General features: G+C 39.9%; 1 protein-coding gene across 1 annotated transcript in view; it reads right to left on the reverse strand.

Annotated features, from left to right (window-relative positions):
• Positions 1–16,803, reverse strand: part of dntt (deoxynucleotidyltransferase, terminal) — a 71,294-nt gene that overhangs the window by 46,595 nt on the left and 7,896 nt on the right. The window contains exons 4-6 of the mRNA XM_035663971.1: positions 5,187–5,357; positions 2,611–2,682; positions 2,284–2,407 (exon numbers count right to left, since the gene is read on the reverse strand). Of these exons, the coding sequence (XP_035519864.1) occupies positions 2,284–2,407; positions 2,611–2,682; positions 5,187–5,357 (367 nt within the window). The remainder of the gene's footprint in view (positions 1–2,283; positions 2,408–2,610; positions 2,683–5,186; positions 5,358–16,803) is intronic.

The raw sequence follows: 16,803 nt of genomic DNA on the forward strand, positions 1-16,803 counted from the left end.
AAATGAGGCAGACAAATGAAAAGCTGCATATCAGTGTTTCCCTTTGAGACATTTAACCACGGACATTAAATGCTCTGTGGGATTTCTATCACTGACAACAATTGAGGCTGATGTTATCTGCATGTTTGGATGCTCCTACATTGCTGTATTCCTGTTCCCTCAGCTATTTCTTTCAGATTTGAACGTTGCATCACCTCAGAGAATAATCACTGAAGATATGCTCTGAACAGTAACTTATTTTACTTCTTTAAGTTTCCATTCTTTTTTTTCTTTTTTAACCAAAATCATTATTTGTTTGTTTTTAGGCATGCTGCTGGTATGTCTCTGAGGATAGAAATGTCCGACTGACAGCCAGTCCACCGCTTTGGTCCAGACTAAAATTGAAACTCCAACATGTTGGTTTATGAACAAATATCTTCAAAATTACATTATCAGTCCCAAGCTGTACTTTGTGCAAATATTGCTAACATGCAAAAAAACATATGCGTACCATACCATATGTATTACATATTATTACATATTATAAAAACAGCATGCTTAAACATTATTAAAGCTCTCAGCATGATCCCTGTGGAAGCCTGTGCACCACCTCCACAGCGGTTGTTTGCATACTGTCCACAACAATTACTGTGTGTGCATGTGTGCGTTAGCATGAGTGCGCCAGCAGTATTATTATATTTACAGGCATTACCAGCAATTGTATTCTTCCAGATAACTGAGATCTATACAACCAAACATGAGTGTCAAAAGATGTCACACATCATGTTGTGATCATTTATGCTTTATGTTTGCTTTATGAACAGTTAGAAAAATGACCATACAGTCCACAGTACAGGTCATAGTGTTTGTTGAACTCATAATTAAAAATACTCATGCTCACTTTTCCCACTTTGAACAGCACAAGGCTTGTGTAGCTTTTAAAATGTAGGAGCTGTATACAGAAGAAGAATTAGTATAAAAATAATAAGTAGAGGAATAGTAATAGTGTTCCTGTGGCACACTAAATACAGCTGAGGCTGATAGGAATGCCATTAATTTTTCATGTATTTGTCCAAAGCACTGGACAAACTGATGATTTGACCTAAAGATGGCGCTACATAAGTGTTGGTGTTAAGGGATCACCAAAGTGATTACAATTCATATTCATGAATGTACCAAATTCCGGTTGGTCAAAAAGTTCAACCACATCATTAGAATACAGCATCTGGGCACCATGTTAAATAGATGGCAGACTGTTGTAGCTGATATATTTTACAGAATAAGTAAAAACTTTGACCTACTGTTGAGCTACAGGAAACGTCAGTAGGCTTCATCCTCTGAGGTCTGTGAATGTCTGTACAACCTTTCATGGCAATCTATTCAATACTTGTGGAGCGTTTTCAGTCTGGACCACAGTAGTGAACCAGCAGATATACCAACATTGCCATCCCTATAGAACCACTAGCATGGCTATAAATATAGATTGTGTTTCTTACATCCCTCCAGCTCATTTTTTACATATTTGCTCATCCAGCTGTAGAAATGATATCATAAAATCTCACAAGTGACTCAACATGATGACCTTTCTGCTTTCATCATGCTTACTCAAACTATGTAATATGTTCACAACATGACAAACCCTTCTGATAATGGTTGCCATTATTTCACCATGACTGCTAAAGATCAACAATTGCAAATGATCAAATGAGAACAGCCGTAGACTCAAACATCATATTTTAGCACAAAATTAATTTACTACTGCTCTGGAAACTGTCCAAAATCTTCAGCGAAATCCGTCAGTAATTAAAGAAAATAACAATATAACAAAAGTAATGATTCCCCAAAGAAAAATGAACAAAAATCTTTCTTCCTTTAGAAATACCACTAACATGTGATATCCTAACTCTGGCACTGTAAGTTAGCGACCTTTCATTGTTCTTGCCGTGATGGCCCACTCTGCCCAGCTGATTGATGAGAGCTCATGGGAATTCTACAGCAAGCGTTCCCCTTCACAGTCACTATTCATTGATTTTTATTAAAAATACCCCTGCTGCCTTTTCCATTGTGTTTTCACTGCAAACTCCCTGCTGGCCTCACTTTAGAGAAAACACATTACAGATAGAGCCTCACATAAGGAGCCTCTTGTGGGACAGAAAAGGACAAAAAATCCCAAATGACATGCAGGCCCCCTGGAGAAATGTAACGATTAGGTCTTTGAGTCTCTTTTGGAAGCAAACTCAAGTTGAAATTTTTAGTCTATAATTTGTGGAGTGGCAGAGTGGATATTGTGAAATGTTGATGTACCACTTTGTTGCATCCGGTTTAGACGAATGCTGCGGTCTGCCAGAATCTCGTTGAATGAGCGCAGCCCTCTGCGGTACCACTTCTCCGCCGTCTTAGGTCCAACCCCAAACACACTCGTGAACAGCTGGCAGGAAACGAGGTAAGGACGTAATCAAGAAGACATGCTCTGAAATGATAGGCTCTTCTCAGAAGGGGTTAGCATTCAAAGTTTTTGAAGAGCTCTGTGTCCTTAAGAGATAGCAAATGCAAATCACTTTCACAGCAATTTTCAAAAGCACCGAAATGCAGAAAGCAAACGAATGGTGGAGTTGTTTTTCATCTACTGACCTTTAGCGTTTGATACCTTTCATCAGACAGTATTTTCTCAACTTCAAACGAGCGGCCATATTGAAGGATCTCCTGCAAAACATAAAAGTAAAGTAGGTGATATTATTATAAGAAAAACACTGTTTGTGTCAGCAGCATCATGTTTTCCCCCTGCTTTTGGTTCCATCAGCAATTAACAAATGGCCCCAAATTGCTGCTCATTTGAAAACAGTTTCCACTTAAATCAGGTGTTCCTCATGTCCTCATTTGCATTTCCTTTCAAGAAGTAACGACTTTGTTGTTGTAAAACCTGGGATTAATACCGGTTTTATGGTATTCATAAAAAAGTCCAAGGTAATGTTTTCTCCAGCTTCTATTGTTTGCACTGAAACAACTTTTCCACGTTTAATTGTCTGCAGCTCTCAGCAGAGCACCACTAATTTGCTGGTCACATAAGCTGCTTTAAACTGTCTTCATTATGTGAAGGCATAAAATCGGGCAGCAGTTATCTGGTTAATATCAGCCATCTTCCATGGGGAAATTTTAAAAGTCATTAAAAATGAGCCGGTATATTTTTTTTTTTACAATATGTACAATATGTGTGCTTTTTAATCTTGTGCATGAAGGGAAGACTTATAGTATCAATGAACCAGTGGACCTGAGATCCAGACTGTGAGTACAGTTGCAGTTTAAAACAGCCTTCACTGCTCAACGATGCATCCATCCGTCCACCTCTCCGCTTTTCAACCCTCGAGCTAGGGCCAACCTCAAACGCAAGGATAATGCTTCAACACGCTCCCTGCTCCGGGGAAGACACACATCCACACATGCACAACGTCTCTCGCACACACAGGAAAACACATACTGACTATTCATCCCCAACTCTGGCTCAGTGCTCCTGGACTTTCATGTCAGTAGGTTTTATATCTTTCCCCCACTTTGGATGTTCAGTCAGCATCGAGCGGTTCAGTCGCTGCTGACAGAGTGTCACTTCGATGTTCACAGGCACATCAAGCGTTTTGTTTTTACTCTGTTTGGTTTCACTTTGTTTTTTGTGTCATGTCATTTTCTTGTTTTGAGCCACGATCTGCTTTTAAAGAGACAACCTAGCGAAAGAAAAAACCTCACCGCCGGGTGTGCATCTGAATCATGTAAGAACAACAACAGGGAGAGGTCATTCACAGGCAGTCTAATTTGGTCTCCTGGGACCTTTATCTTATTTTGTTTAATGAATCCGCCTCAGTGCTGACAGATTTGACAGATTTTGAAACTTGCTCTGAGACCCGCAGTGTGTATGTTAGGTTTAATGTGTCAGAGAGTTGGACTGCAGAGCTCACCTTGTTCTCCTACAGGGACTCGGCATTTTGCCCAAGCAAACATTTCTCGACACTTTCCCTGACAACTTGCCATGATTTCTGCCCTGAGCACGACTGTAGGTGAGAGGATGATTGCCAAGTGACCCAATAAGACTTTTTTTTCCCAGACGAGACAAATGTGTGTGATGCCTGTCAGTGTGTGCTCATGTGTGAGGCGAGTTTTGTTAGCGTGGCTGTCTAGGACTAGAAATTTCAAAACTATTTTTGATATCTTGTTGAAAGATTGAACTCCACATTGAATTTTTTTAACCTTCAGTAACTCACAGCAAATGTGTTCTGCAAGATGAAATTCCACTTTGATGTCACCTCCAGAAAGCACATTTGTGCAGACTTGTATTGTTAGAAGAAGAAAGATTCAGCTACATTCTTGACATCACACTAAAACAATCTGCACACAATAATATGAAATACTCACTCCATGAAGTGAAGAGTTTGTATGTCGCTCCATTATTATATACATTATTTATACTGTCAATGCTTTATTTCTAAAAGATTACTGAATGATGTCAGATTTGATTTGATTAAAAAGGTCAGGAGATTTTGATTATCACAATGGCTAAGATGCTGCACCCAGTTGGCTAGCTCCTTCAAACTTCTTTGTTTTTTGCTTTGTTACTGGAACACATATTACCTATTACAGAAATGGGCTACGGTCATCAGAGAAGGAACCATGGGGGTTTGGATTAAAGAGCAGCCGACCTTGAGACACTCCACCCATATCGGCCGGACACAGCAGTGTGCGCTGTTTATGTGTGACTACTGCTACATTAAAGCAGTAATCCTGTTGGTTTTGAGTGTTTTAGCTCATTAATCACATCACATGTAAATTACTGCTGACAATTTTCCAGTGTTTTTCCTAAAGTGTTTAGATTGACTCTATCCCTTCAAGCAGCCACAGATTTTAGATAATTTCGCAACAGTATAAAAATCATGTTCAGGAGACCTGAAAGTTGCAGGGTGAGAGAGGTAGTAAACACTGCATTAGTTATTGTTTGCACACACAGACTGGTTTGGAAACTCTTTTTTTGTGAGTCAGCTTCTGAAAACTTCTGTATCACAAGCTATGCTGTCAGAAAATCAAATCTAGAAGACAAAAAATGAACAAAGGGTTTGCTGTCCTATTCATTTAGTATGGCTGCCCAAATTAAACTGTTGTTTCATGACAACACTCTCAGCACATAATACAGATGGACTGGCTGTCAGCTGGACTGTGGGCCTTACCTCCATGATTGCCTTAGTGTGTTCCCCCAGGCAAGGCAGGTCGTGAGTGTCCCCCAGGCACTGCACCGCCCAGGGTAGACTCTTCAGGACAGATGCAGCTCTCATGAAGGCCAGGCATGGACCCTCGATCTCGTTGAATTCATAGAGCTCTACCATCACTTCAAAAGCATCCTAGAGGGAGAGGAAGGCAAGGACATGTAAGAGGAGAAAGAATAATGTAGAAGAAAAGATAAAAACTAAACATTTCTACCTGTAAGATATTATATGAAAAGAATTATGTGGCGTGCTTATTGCATGAATCACCATGGATTGTTTAAAGCATTTAAACAAAGGAATGACAGAGACCAAGCAAAAATGTGTCAGGTGTTCATTCACATGTGAGATGCACTGACCCGTGCAGGAAACCAGAACTCCCTCCAGTTCCTTCGCCCTGCCTTTATCACTCCTTTCTGTCCCTGTCCCTGTCACTGTACAGTAGGACGTGCTGCATGTTGGTTTTCTTCTGGACGACCGAACAGAGACATTAGAGGCTAGCCAACACTAGACAGGAACCTGTCATTTCCCACTTGTTCACAACAGGCTCCCCAGGGGGGGCTAGCATGGACTTTCTCTTTACAAAGGCAAGATGCTCGAACACTCAAATAGGCTGCAGTCAGAATCACGGAAAGAATGAATCCACTAGAGAGCATACAACACTGCCAACTTCCCAGAGTCCTTTACTTTTTAATTATAATGCTGTTTATTTAAAGCTGATATTATGAATAATTTCTGTGGATCAAATGACTACATATAAGTGAAAGAGAACACTGACAGAGAACTGACAGATGTCTCTACAGTCTCCCGTAACCCTACAGAGTCATTGTCATTTAGCCCTTTGTTTTGGTTTTACTGCTCACAACTTTACTGTTTTGATTCACTCTCACAGTTCTCATAGATTGTTTACAGGCACAGCTGTTTATAGCAAAAAGCTCCAGAAACCCACTGTACCGTAATACCAGATCGGAGATCTCAGCGCCTACTGATCGTCTGGGGATTTCTAGTAGTTGCTTGAACAACGGGGAGAGGACAAGGAGATATATAGGGCCTTTTTGTAAGTTCTGCAGCCACCATAGTTTCTCCTACAGTACATGCTTAGAAGACCTTCTTCCAGGTGAATATTGAATTTAATATTTGTATTAGAGGTTAAACAAGACTGAGAGTCTGCAGCCATGCTAATGGCTTTGTGAAGCTGTACATAGACACATTTAACATTAACATTTGCTAATTACCACAAAACACAAAGTAAGCTGATAGCTGATGGGAATGTCAATGGTTTTGCAGGTATTTGGTCATATATCAAAGTATTGGACAAATTGCAGTTTTTACCTAATCTTATTTTAGCTTCTACACCTCAACTTCAGGAGTTATGAGTGAAAACATGACATATATTTGTAAATGGTTGCTCTGTCCTCAAACCCTATACTTAATTCCTTGGTCCAAAGCCCAACTGTCCACTTAATTTAACGTCTCCTGTAATTCTTAATTTTTTTAAGATATCCTCTAAACTAATTTATACAGACCAAATGAGATTACTGAATCAGGGGGACATTTTTAAATGGATTGTTATTGAACCTCAAGATAATTAAGTGAGAAAAAAACCCTTCATGAAACAACTTCACTGTCACACTTTCTAATATTGGCATGCAGCTGAACATTTGGCACCGTGTTCAGCTGGCCCGCTTCACGGTTTGCTCTGCTGCTGGAGTGATGAGCTACTGTTGCAGAACCAAGTGGAGGACAGCATGTCACCACAGCAGAGCTGGATCATCAGGACAGCAATTCATTAGTTAAACAGGTAATATTTTTATGTGGGCTATGACAAAACACTTCAAACTAGGTTGTTTGAATGTCTCTGAGATGGAGCAGATTGGTGCAGTGAGGAATAAAGAGCTGCAGGTGGGTTGTGTGCCTAATAATATGAGAACTCCCATTATTTCTAATAGGCAGCACCTTCCTGAAAAAGTTTTTACTGAAGCAAGAAGGTAGAATTTTCTGAAATAAAGTGCAAGTAATAGGTTCTTCCCATTCTTCCTATCCAACCACCAGCTTTAAAACAAAAAAGCCATTAACAAGAAATTATCTGGAAAGTGACAGTACAGTATCTGAACATTTATTCAAACTATTACATCTTAAATTTCATTAAAAAGTGACTTGATACAATTATCACATTTCACTCATTTATAGAAGCACATAACACAAAATGCTAATGTGTCACTGTATGAAAATCCTCAGAGTATTCATCCTGCCAAACCCCCTACACATTTTGTGTTAGGTGCTTCTTTAAATGAGGAAAATGTGATAATTGCATTGTCTTTTTTTTTTCAAATTGGTGATGTGCTTTCTCACTATGTAGTTTTAATTTGGTGTGTCATTACACTGTATGCTGCCTACAAAGATTATTTTCCAACCAACAAATTTTTATTAGTTTCAAACAAGAAACTGCTCTCTTGTCATTTGTCTTCTTTCTCTGACTTATTATAATTCTGTGTATTGGTGTGGAATATTATGTCTGTTAAGTCTATTTCTACATAACATCAATAATGACAATAACTGACACCATGTGCAAAGCTGCTTCATATACAAACTGATGTTTTTTGTGCAACAAAGAATGCCTTTTTAAAAGCTCAGAAGCAAGCCAAATGGTCTCACTACAAAGGGCCGAACAGAATGAGTTGAATGAAGTGACAATTATCAAAAGAGATGGTCAATTCAGTGTGTCCACTACATCAAAGAGACCTCTGACAAAACAGCAATTGTGCTATTGCCATTTTCACAGTTTTCATTAATGCCAATCTCGGAACCCATTGGCTAGGGTCTGACAAAAATTTAGGCTCTGGGGCTTCCAGTGTAGCCAGCAGATAATGGATTAAAAAAAAACAGATAACTGCATACCGATAACCGAGGGGTTCTGAGATTGCTCCCAAGTAATAGTACTAAAACTTAAGGATTACTTTGACTTATTACTTTTAGATAGCATGCAACCCAATGAGTTCCACCTCTTTTGCTTATTTTCCACAAGGCCTGTTGACCTGCACGCAACCAAAGCCCACTCAAACGTGATTGGTCAATACTACCTGGACTACAAACAGAAACCAGAATGTTTATGGTACCAAAATCTTGTCCCTTGTCCACAGCTTTTGAAGTTAGCATTCATGTAATGTCAGAAAGCTAACTTAAACCGACTTAAAAGCAAACACACAATAACCTTGACGTATTAACAGTTTAGAACTAACATTTTAGCAAGCTACTGCTACATGAAACCATAGACGTGTCATCATAGCACACTGAAAGATTGGCTAATTATGGACATGTGCTTGTTGTAATTATTGGAAATCTATGGTGGTCATAGAAAGAGTTAGGATGCATTATATGTTCCAATACTGCGATATCCTGCACACCCTCCCCCTTAAGTTCCAATGTTGTAAAGGTGTAGGGGGAGGATGAGATTCCAGGCACTGCTCAACCATCTGACAAGAACTTTGGTTGGAGTAAACTGACATTTTAATAGTTTTCTGCCTTTTATTCCTGGTTTGGTCCACCAACTTCTGACGAATTAGATGGGTCTCTTTGTTCTAATGTTTGAGTCTCAATCTCACCATTTTTTCACGCTGGGGGCAGGTATTGTTCAACAGCTCTTTTTCACAGCAGACATTTTTGACTTGTCATAGAAGGAAAAGCACAGGTGTTGCTAATGATGATTAATGATGGCTCTGTTCTATTCACGTGTCCCAGTAAGCCATGTCAGTGTGACAGCCAGCATGCACAATATCAGAACCCTGAAAGTGAAGCAGCTAAATGGAATTCAGCCATTATGTGATTTATGCTTTACACCTGTGCTTTTTCTGCTGTTGCATTTCTCAGTCGTCCATCCAATGTGTAAATGAATTAAACCTAATTTGATTCAACATTAATAACTAAGATAATACTTAAGAAAACTGTGTGTGTAATATCTTCTCTAAAACCTTAGCTAGCACTGGAGCTTAGAAACCAGTGGGTAATAACTCATGACATTTGGGTCAGGATTTCATATTATGTTAACTCTAGCATGCTGTTGTTCTGCCCTTTATGTAATGCATGAATCAGTTATGTTTAAAAAGAAGACGGTAATAGAAACACATATCAGTGAAAAACTCTACAGCCGATAAAAGCAGTGTGCCAGTGCACAGTGCCTGAAGGACAAATACCGAAAGCCACTACAGGGACTTAACCTGAAGAATTCTAAATCCAGGACCTGGACTTGATGCAGCACAGTGTGACCAGAGCTCAGGACATACTCGGCCATATTTATGCCTTCCTTTCCTCTCCTCTAGCCAAGCCGCGATCTGAGGTCACTGCACCACCCGCAGTCCTGTGCAGACATGCAGCCTCAGGTCAGTGAGCAGCAGACTTTAGTCCAGCTCACCCAGGAGACGCACTGACCCGTTTACTAAAGCACATGGAAAGAGAACGACTCTTTATATCCCAGTAAACACACACACATATACACATATAGAAGACAAACACAGACACACACACACACACACACACACATACAACTGGGCTCTCTTCACAGCATGCAACAAATAGGAGAAGCAAGCTTGTAATTGGATAGGTGATAGGGCATGCTTGTGTTGTGCAAGTGTTTAGTGTGCAGAGTGTGTTGCGAGTAGTTTGTATATATGTGTTTAGTTTGGGGTTCCCAGCACCTCACTAAAAGGTAAACTATGAATTACCAAAAATAGATCATCCATAGTAAAACAGACAGTAGGAATCCGTCGAGTGGCTGCATCCAGTGCTTGTAAACACCGCTTAATCCCCTCATGGGTGTGCTCTCGCTGGCATGGCAGTTTCAGTACCTTAGCTTGGACAGTAGCAATATGGGGCACTGGATTTGATGAATTTACTGTTTATCAGACCCCAAATGAGACAATTAGGTTGGTAAAACAATAGACGCGGCCAGAGCCTGTGTTTCTGGGGACTGGGCTTTACTGATTGCTGTACAAATGCACAAAACTTTTTCACTTTATTCACTGGTTCCTGTGAAACTGGATCATATTTTATGAAATTATTTTCAAATGTTCCCTCTGATGTCCTCCAGCTGTTCAGTGATTTATGAAGTTTCCTGATGGAAATATAGCCCTAGCCACTTGTTGTTAGCAGTTCGCTACTTTAGCTGCCAACTAGCCTCTGCTGTTAGCTGGTTAGCCTGCAGCTAACTTGAGATACTGCACAACATCACAGGAAAAAACAGAAAATATGTAACTTTTGTTTACAACCAAAAAAGCCATTTATCTTTCTTTCTTTCTTTCCTTCTTTCTTTCAGTCAAAAAAAGAAGTGGGAAATTCAGAGAAAATTCTGTCTAAATTCTGAGTTTTTTGCCCACAGGGATTACTTTTACTTACATTTATCTAATTATTTGACACGTTGGCCTTGTTTAATACCAACATCTGTCAATGTAAAATTGTAGATGCATCAGTATTGCACTTGCAGCCTGTTGTGCTGCCCCCAAGTGGCCAAAAAATAACTATTATTGCAGGTTTAATTCCTGGGAGCCAACAAGTGAATTTCCTAAAGCGACCTTTAAATCAGATGATATTTTCTTGATACTTGTGGAGTGACATAATTGCATTGCTTGTTCCTGCAAAATCACACTCAAGCAGAACACCCAATTATCTCACCTGTAAGAAAACAGATTTTAAGACCTCACACACAGACACACACTCTCTGCAGCCAGTCTGTCAACTGTCATGTTGTTTTAGCAGCTGCATGGAGTCGCCGCCACCTACTCAAAAACCCACCCTGTATATGCGTTCATCTAATTAATGAGGAGTTAAGGGCTGGTAGGGGGACTTGGTGCGCAGGGACGTTGATATAGCACGCCGATTTACCCCCCACCACCGGATATCACGGACATGCCTGCGAGTCATGTTCGCACAGCAGCCCGCCTCACTGCATGCATAAAAAGAAACCATGAAAGGAGGTCAGAGAACCCACTGAGAAGAGTTTTAACACGATTAACAGCTAGGAGATGGATTTTATCTATCCCATATCTAATGAATAAGTAGTGGACATAATTCCTGATTTAATGCAATTGAATGTTTACTTCAAATGGAGAGAAGGAGTTTGTATAACTTTTGTTTCTATAAACACCTTTGAAGGAATGATGGAGGCATTTTAATATGAAATCTATATAAGATGTTGTCATGGCATATGTATTTAAACCATATAGATCTTTATACATCTTTCCAAATCACTTAAACCAAGCAAGTGCCAAACAAGCATTGTTTGACCCATATAGCTTTTTGTTTGTTAGCTTTAAGTTGTAAATGTGAACTCCACTGAGGGATGTAGAGAATCAATTTGATGCATTTAAGGTTCAGTGCTCCCATACCCCTCCACCCATCTCCTCATCCGTGGCATTGCTCTTATCAATACATTGGAGGCCTTGTGCTGAAGGGAAACAAATTCAGGATGTTTAGCTTTTCCTCTCTGCACCTCTTTCCCTCACAAACTCTTTCTTTCCCTCCTCTCACTTGTCTGGCAAACTGCGTGTGCATGTTGGCTTGTGTGAGTATGTGCGTGTTGCCATCAGAGAAAAGGCATCCGATGCTGCACGTCAATCAGCCAAGACACAAATGTCAATTTTTGTGTCGGCGTACGTCAGGCTTATGGTGAAATTATGACAGCAGAAGACTTATGGCTAAGCAGATAAAAACAGAGAGAGGGTGTAGGCTTGACTTATGTGTGTACATGCACAAAGACAGTGTGGATTTCGCAGTCACAGCAAGAGCAAGACAGCAAGAGACAACAAGAGTGAGAGAAAGCACAGCAAGAATGGATAGACGAAGGAGGGAGGGATGGTGTTAGACACAAGAAAAGGGCAGGAAGAAGTGCTACGGGAGTGAAAGAGTGCGAGTCAGAGATGGTGAGGGGATAAAGAGGGAGCAGGGATGAATAAATCAATAGTGCATGGCTGTGGAATGAAGGGCCGCTTGCTGCCAGCGAGTGATTGACACCTCACTGGGGTGCTGTTGCTGAGATGATGCTCATTCTCTCTTCCTGATCCTGACACCTCTCTGCACCATCTACTTCCTCCTCCTTCACCAGCAGTGCACACCCTGCTGGCCCCGGATGCTCCTCTCTTCCCCTCCTTCCTGAAATCATCGCAGGTTGTTTCCTCCGACACTTTCTCTGTCTGTCTATAATGGATCCCTCCACGTATGCACTTCAGAAGACACTAAGATGTGCACAAAACCACAGCGGTACAATATAATCACACCCACATGAATACACATACACATCATTTTTTATTAATTTTTATTTGGTCATGCAAGTGCTTGCTCACGTGGGATTTGTTTGGTCTCTGTAAATAATAAAGAGTACAGTCTTGACCGGCTCTAAATTAAAAGTGCCCTGAGATAACTTCTGTTATGATTTGGCGCTATATAAATAAAAGTCATTTGAATTGAATTAACCTTTTCAAGACAAACACAAGACAAACAGTGGCCGGGTGCAGTCACCTTAAAAAACAAAATACAAAGTGTTAATTAGTGAGTGTTGGAAAAGAAGCAAATCACCTCCTGGCTCAGGCTCCTTAATTAACTCTCAGGCTTGAGAGTGATATCAATCTTACCATCTAGTTCTCGCCAGGAAAGTGAATAGATGTATTTCCCCAAATATTGATAATATGTTCCCATAAAGTTATGTCCAGACGCCACTTCCTGTCTAGCTGCTGTTCCACTAGCTTGTTGTGGGCTCCTTTCTTGGAAAGCGAAATATGTTCCTGGGGTTTACTATATTCTGCAAATAAATTAGTATCTACTACAGCACTTGCTATTACAGTGGAAGTTGAAACCCGTAGTTGCCCAATGGGTGCAAAAAGGCGCAATTACAAATCAGTCAGCAACTTCAAGGACAGCGCCATGGATTTATCAATACACAGCATAGAGAGGCTACTGATATTTCAGAACCATGGTCGGGGCCATAGATTGTATCTTAGATATATAAAGCATACGTATTCAGCTTAACAACCCCTCTGCCCCTGCACTCTCTCTGCTACTAGGGGATGGAGAGAGAGGCTGGCTAACAAGGGGATATCCCCCTTGTTAGCAAACTAACCAAAATACACCCCCTTTAAATCGCCTACTGTTGAAATCTTTTAGCAATGTGATCTTAAAAAATGCAAGATATATTTATCATATTAAAAATACAGTTATACCTTGGTATTTTCTTTTGAATCCATTATATCTCCCCACACTCTCTTGTCATAGACAATAGCTGTAATCTGTGCCATCTAAAAATGTTTCTGTGCTGAAAGCCATAGACACTCAACCATGAATGTATTATAAGAACTGATACCAGACTCAAAAATGGCACCTATTCACTTGAGTGGAAATTACTCACCCATCAGCCCAAAGGTTTTCCTATAGCTTCCAGGTTTGCTTCCGCATTGTGCAGCCCACTGCACATGCACATTAGCGTTTCTCCCGCTGGCTCCACCTGCATGTTCCTGTTTAGCACCATGGTCTTTATAGTAGGATAACGTCACATAGTTGGCTCACTAACTTTTCTGGGCTCAGGATAAGTTTTGCAAATATAAAACCTTCATGGTTTAGAACTTCAGAACACAAAGAGCAATAACCGGCCTCGTTTTCAGATCGAGATGTTTCTTTGAACGTTTAACAGACGTCTCTTTTATAATAGTGGTTCATGGGCAACATGTTTTTTTTTTGGTTTTTTTTTGCAGGATATTACGTATCATCAATACCCGAGTGGCCACTGGGAAAAATTGTGAGCAAGGCTGAGTGGGGGCACCATATCCATCCATAATACATTAACTCACCTACTGACTCACCTCATTCTGTTGAGCTGGTGATATTTAACCTGTAGTGGTCTAAGGCTTATGGAACACGGTATTTGTTTAAGGAAACTAAAACAGAAATATCACTTAAATAAACTATATTATACCGTTTTTTTTTTTAACAAATTACCATCCTTGTCTAAATAAAATTACTGAACTGCTTCACCTTATGTTGAGAAAGTTCCTTTTGGCTATCTACAACCACAAAACAGAGCAGCTGCCTTTCAGTGTAATGCTAGCCTGTTAGCCAGCATCATTTTGTTGGCATGTGTTGGAGAAAGCTGCACTGCTAGCTCCGGCTGTATTTATGTGAAAGAGCTGCTTTGTTAGGACTGGATATATTAAGCGCATTGTAGTATTTTTTGGGGGGCATATATTGGTTGCGTCACTTGAAAGCAATGCTTAACAGTTTGATTTAATTGAACTGAGAGATTCCAATTTAACTGAGCTGATAAATACAACTCTTACAATGGAAAAACTATTATCCTTCTTACAAGTGGTTGTTTTGCACAGTTTAAGTTGAGGAAGTCACATAGGTTTGTATTCACTGTGTCAGTGTCTATGACATAAAACACTACCTCTATGGGACTCAGGGGGTCACCAAAGTTTCAAATTCTACTGGCAGAAGCTTTAAAGCTACAGGACTCTTTAAGTAAATTCAGATTTTCTATTCCATCTGTTTGGAATACATGTCGTGTATTGTGCAAAGCTTTTGAAGTTACATAAATATCAAATAATTGTGAAAACATTTCCATAGCGGAGTCCAAATGTTGGACTGACAGGGTCTTTCTTTTTTGCAAATAATATTGAGATAGCCAAATAAATAATGAAAAAACAGATATCACTATCACTTGAAGACAAACTCATATGGTTGTGGTTGCTAGGTGACAGTGACATTGACTAGCCATAACACAGCAGTGCCTGTACCAAAAAATATATTGCTTGGCCATATACTGGACTGTTTTTTATACTATGCTTGAGACAGATATGCAGCCTGACAGGAGTCAGAGAATAATGTTGCCACATGGCGGCTCAAATACAACAGTAACATGAATATCATTTTGCCCATCAAGGTGAGGGTGTTTAACGACGTGGTTTTGTTGTGAGTATTTGCTGCAATCATCTTTTGTAACAAATGTTGTTGGTTGTTATCACCGCTGCCTTAAGACATGTTTCTCCTCTGACACCGCTCATCAATACAGTGTCAAGTGACATCTGATTTTGCTAATGAGTGAGAATGAACTTTTCAAGCGCATGTTATTGACCACGTTAATGAAGGAGAAGCAGTAATCCATATTTGGCCAGATTCCAACACTGTGACATACATGACTTGACAGCAAGGACACCAACCACCTAATGCAGTATAGTTGTAGTATATCTACAGTGTTGAATCTAAATGATAAAACTACCTCCATGTCATTTAAAAGAAAACGTTCTTGTTCATATCAGTTATCATTTGCGACTGAAATGGAGGAGCTAATTGTCAGCGTGTGATACATTAAAGTATCTCAGTCCCACAGAAAGCCTTTTCATTAGACATGTATTCGCAGGGATTACATCATTACTGTGCCTCAATCAAGCAGACAGCAAGACACATCGAGGATAGCTTTACCATCATGGATCAATAGCTTGCCCCTCATTAGCACTGCATTGCACTGTATTGTATACAGTAGATCATATCCTGGGTCTAGAGACTTGTCTTACAGTCAAAGGACAAGGCAAATCGTTGTTTTTTTGTCTGACTGAAATATTTCAAGTCATTGCATTTTATCTGCCTCTGTGGAGTGTTTTACCTGTGGCTTTCTGAAGACCACATCTAGAACAACCTTTCTCTCTAATCAGAAAGTCTTCTTTGATGTGGCTTTATGTGGGGATAATGAGTTAATCATGGGGATAGGAAAATTGCTAATTATGGAGTTAATGCTGTGGAAAGAAACAGGGGATAAGAGCTTGAACAGCATCCCTCCCCAGGTGAAACGTGTGTGGGTGTGCACATCTCCACATGTCCATCCATGTGGACAGTACATGCATGCAAGCACATGTGGTTGAATTTCAGTACACGTGTGCACATCTATTATGTACATTTATCGTCACTGGGAGGTAAAAATTATTACCTCAATATGAAACAGATGCCTCACAGGCCCTTGGTAAGCCGTGCTTAATAGGTCTTACAGAAACTTATCAGCGGGTCTCCACACTCCCACACAACACATACATAGGTTTGCCAGTTACTTCACGGGGATATTGCACATCCCAGACCTCCAATTTCATATTCTGTGCCAAATATGGTATCAAGACAGTGCCTCTGAGAAGGATCACAAAAAGCAAAATGAGATAGAGTACACCACTATGGATGTGTCTTTGCATATAGTCTCTATTTCTTAATTAAGCAGGATTGTGAATGTTCCATTAGGTTACAGCAGTGCTACTAAACTACTACTAAACAATTACTGTTTTTATTATGAATTAGTCCACCAATTATGTCATGATTAATTATTTTCTAGATTAATTGTTTATAAAAATGAAAATCATCATTTCCATTATTTCCCAGAACTCAAAGCAACGTCTTCAAATGGCTCTTTTTTCTCCAACTAACAGTCCAAACCCCAAAGATATTCCATTTGCAATGATTTAAAAAAGAGAAAGGCAAAGCCTCACATTTATGAAGCTGGAAAATTGATGATTGTTGACTGATAAATGTCCCTCATGATTAATCAGTTATCAAAAATGTTGTTTAA

This window comes from Morone saxatilis, unplaced genomic scaffold, assembly GCF_004916995.1.
Source record: "Morone saxatilis isolate NCDOM2014 unplaced genomic scaffold, NCSU_SB_2.0 Contig19, whole genome shotgun sequence".
NCBI classification, from domain to species: Eukaryota; Metazoa; Chordata; class Actinopteri; family Moronidae; genus Morone; species Morone saxatilis.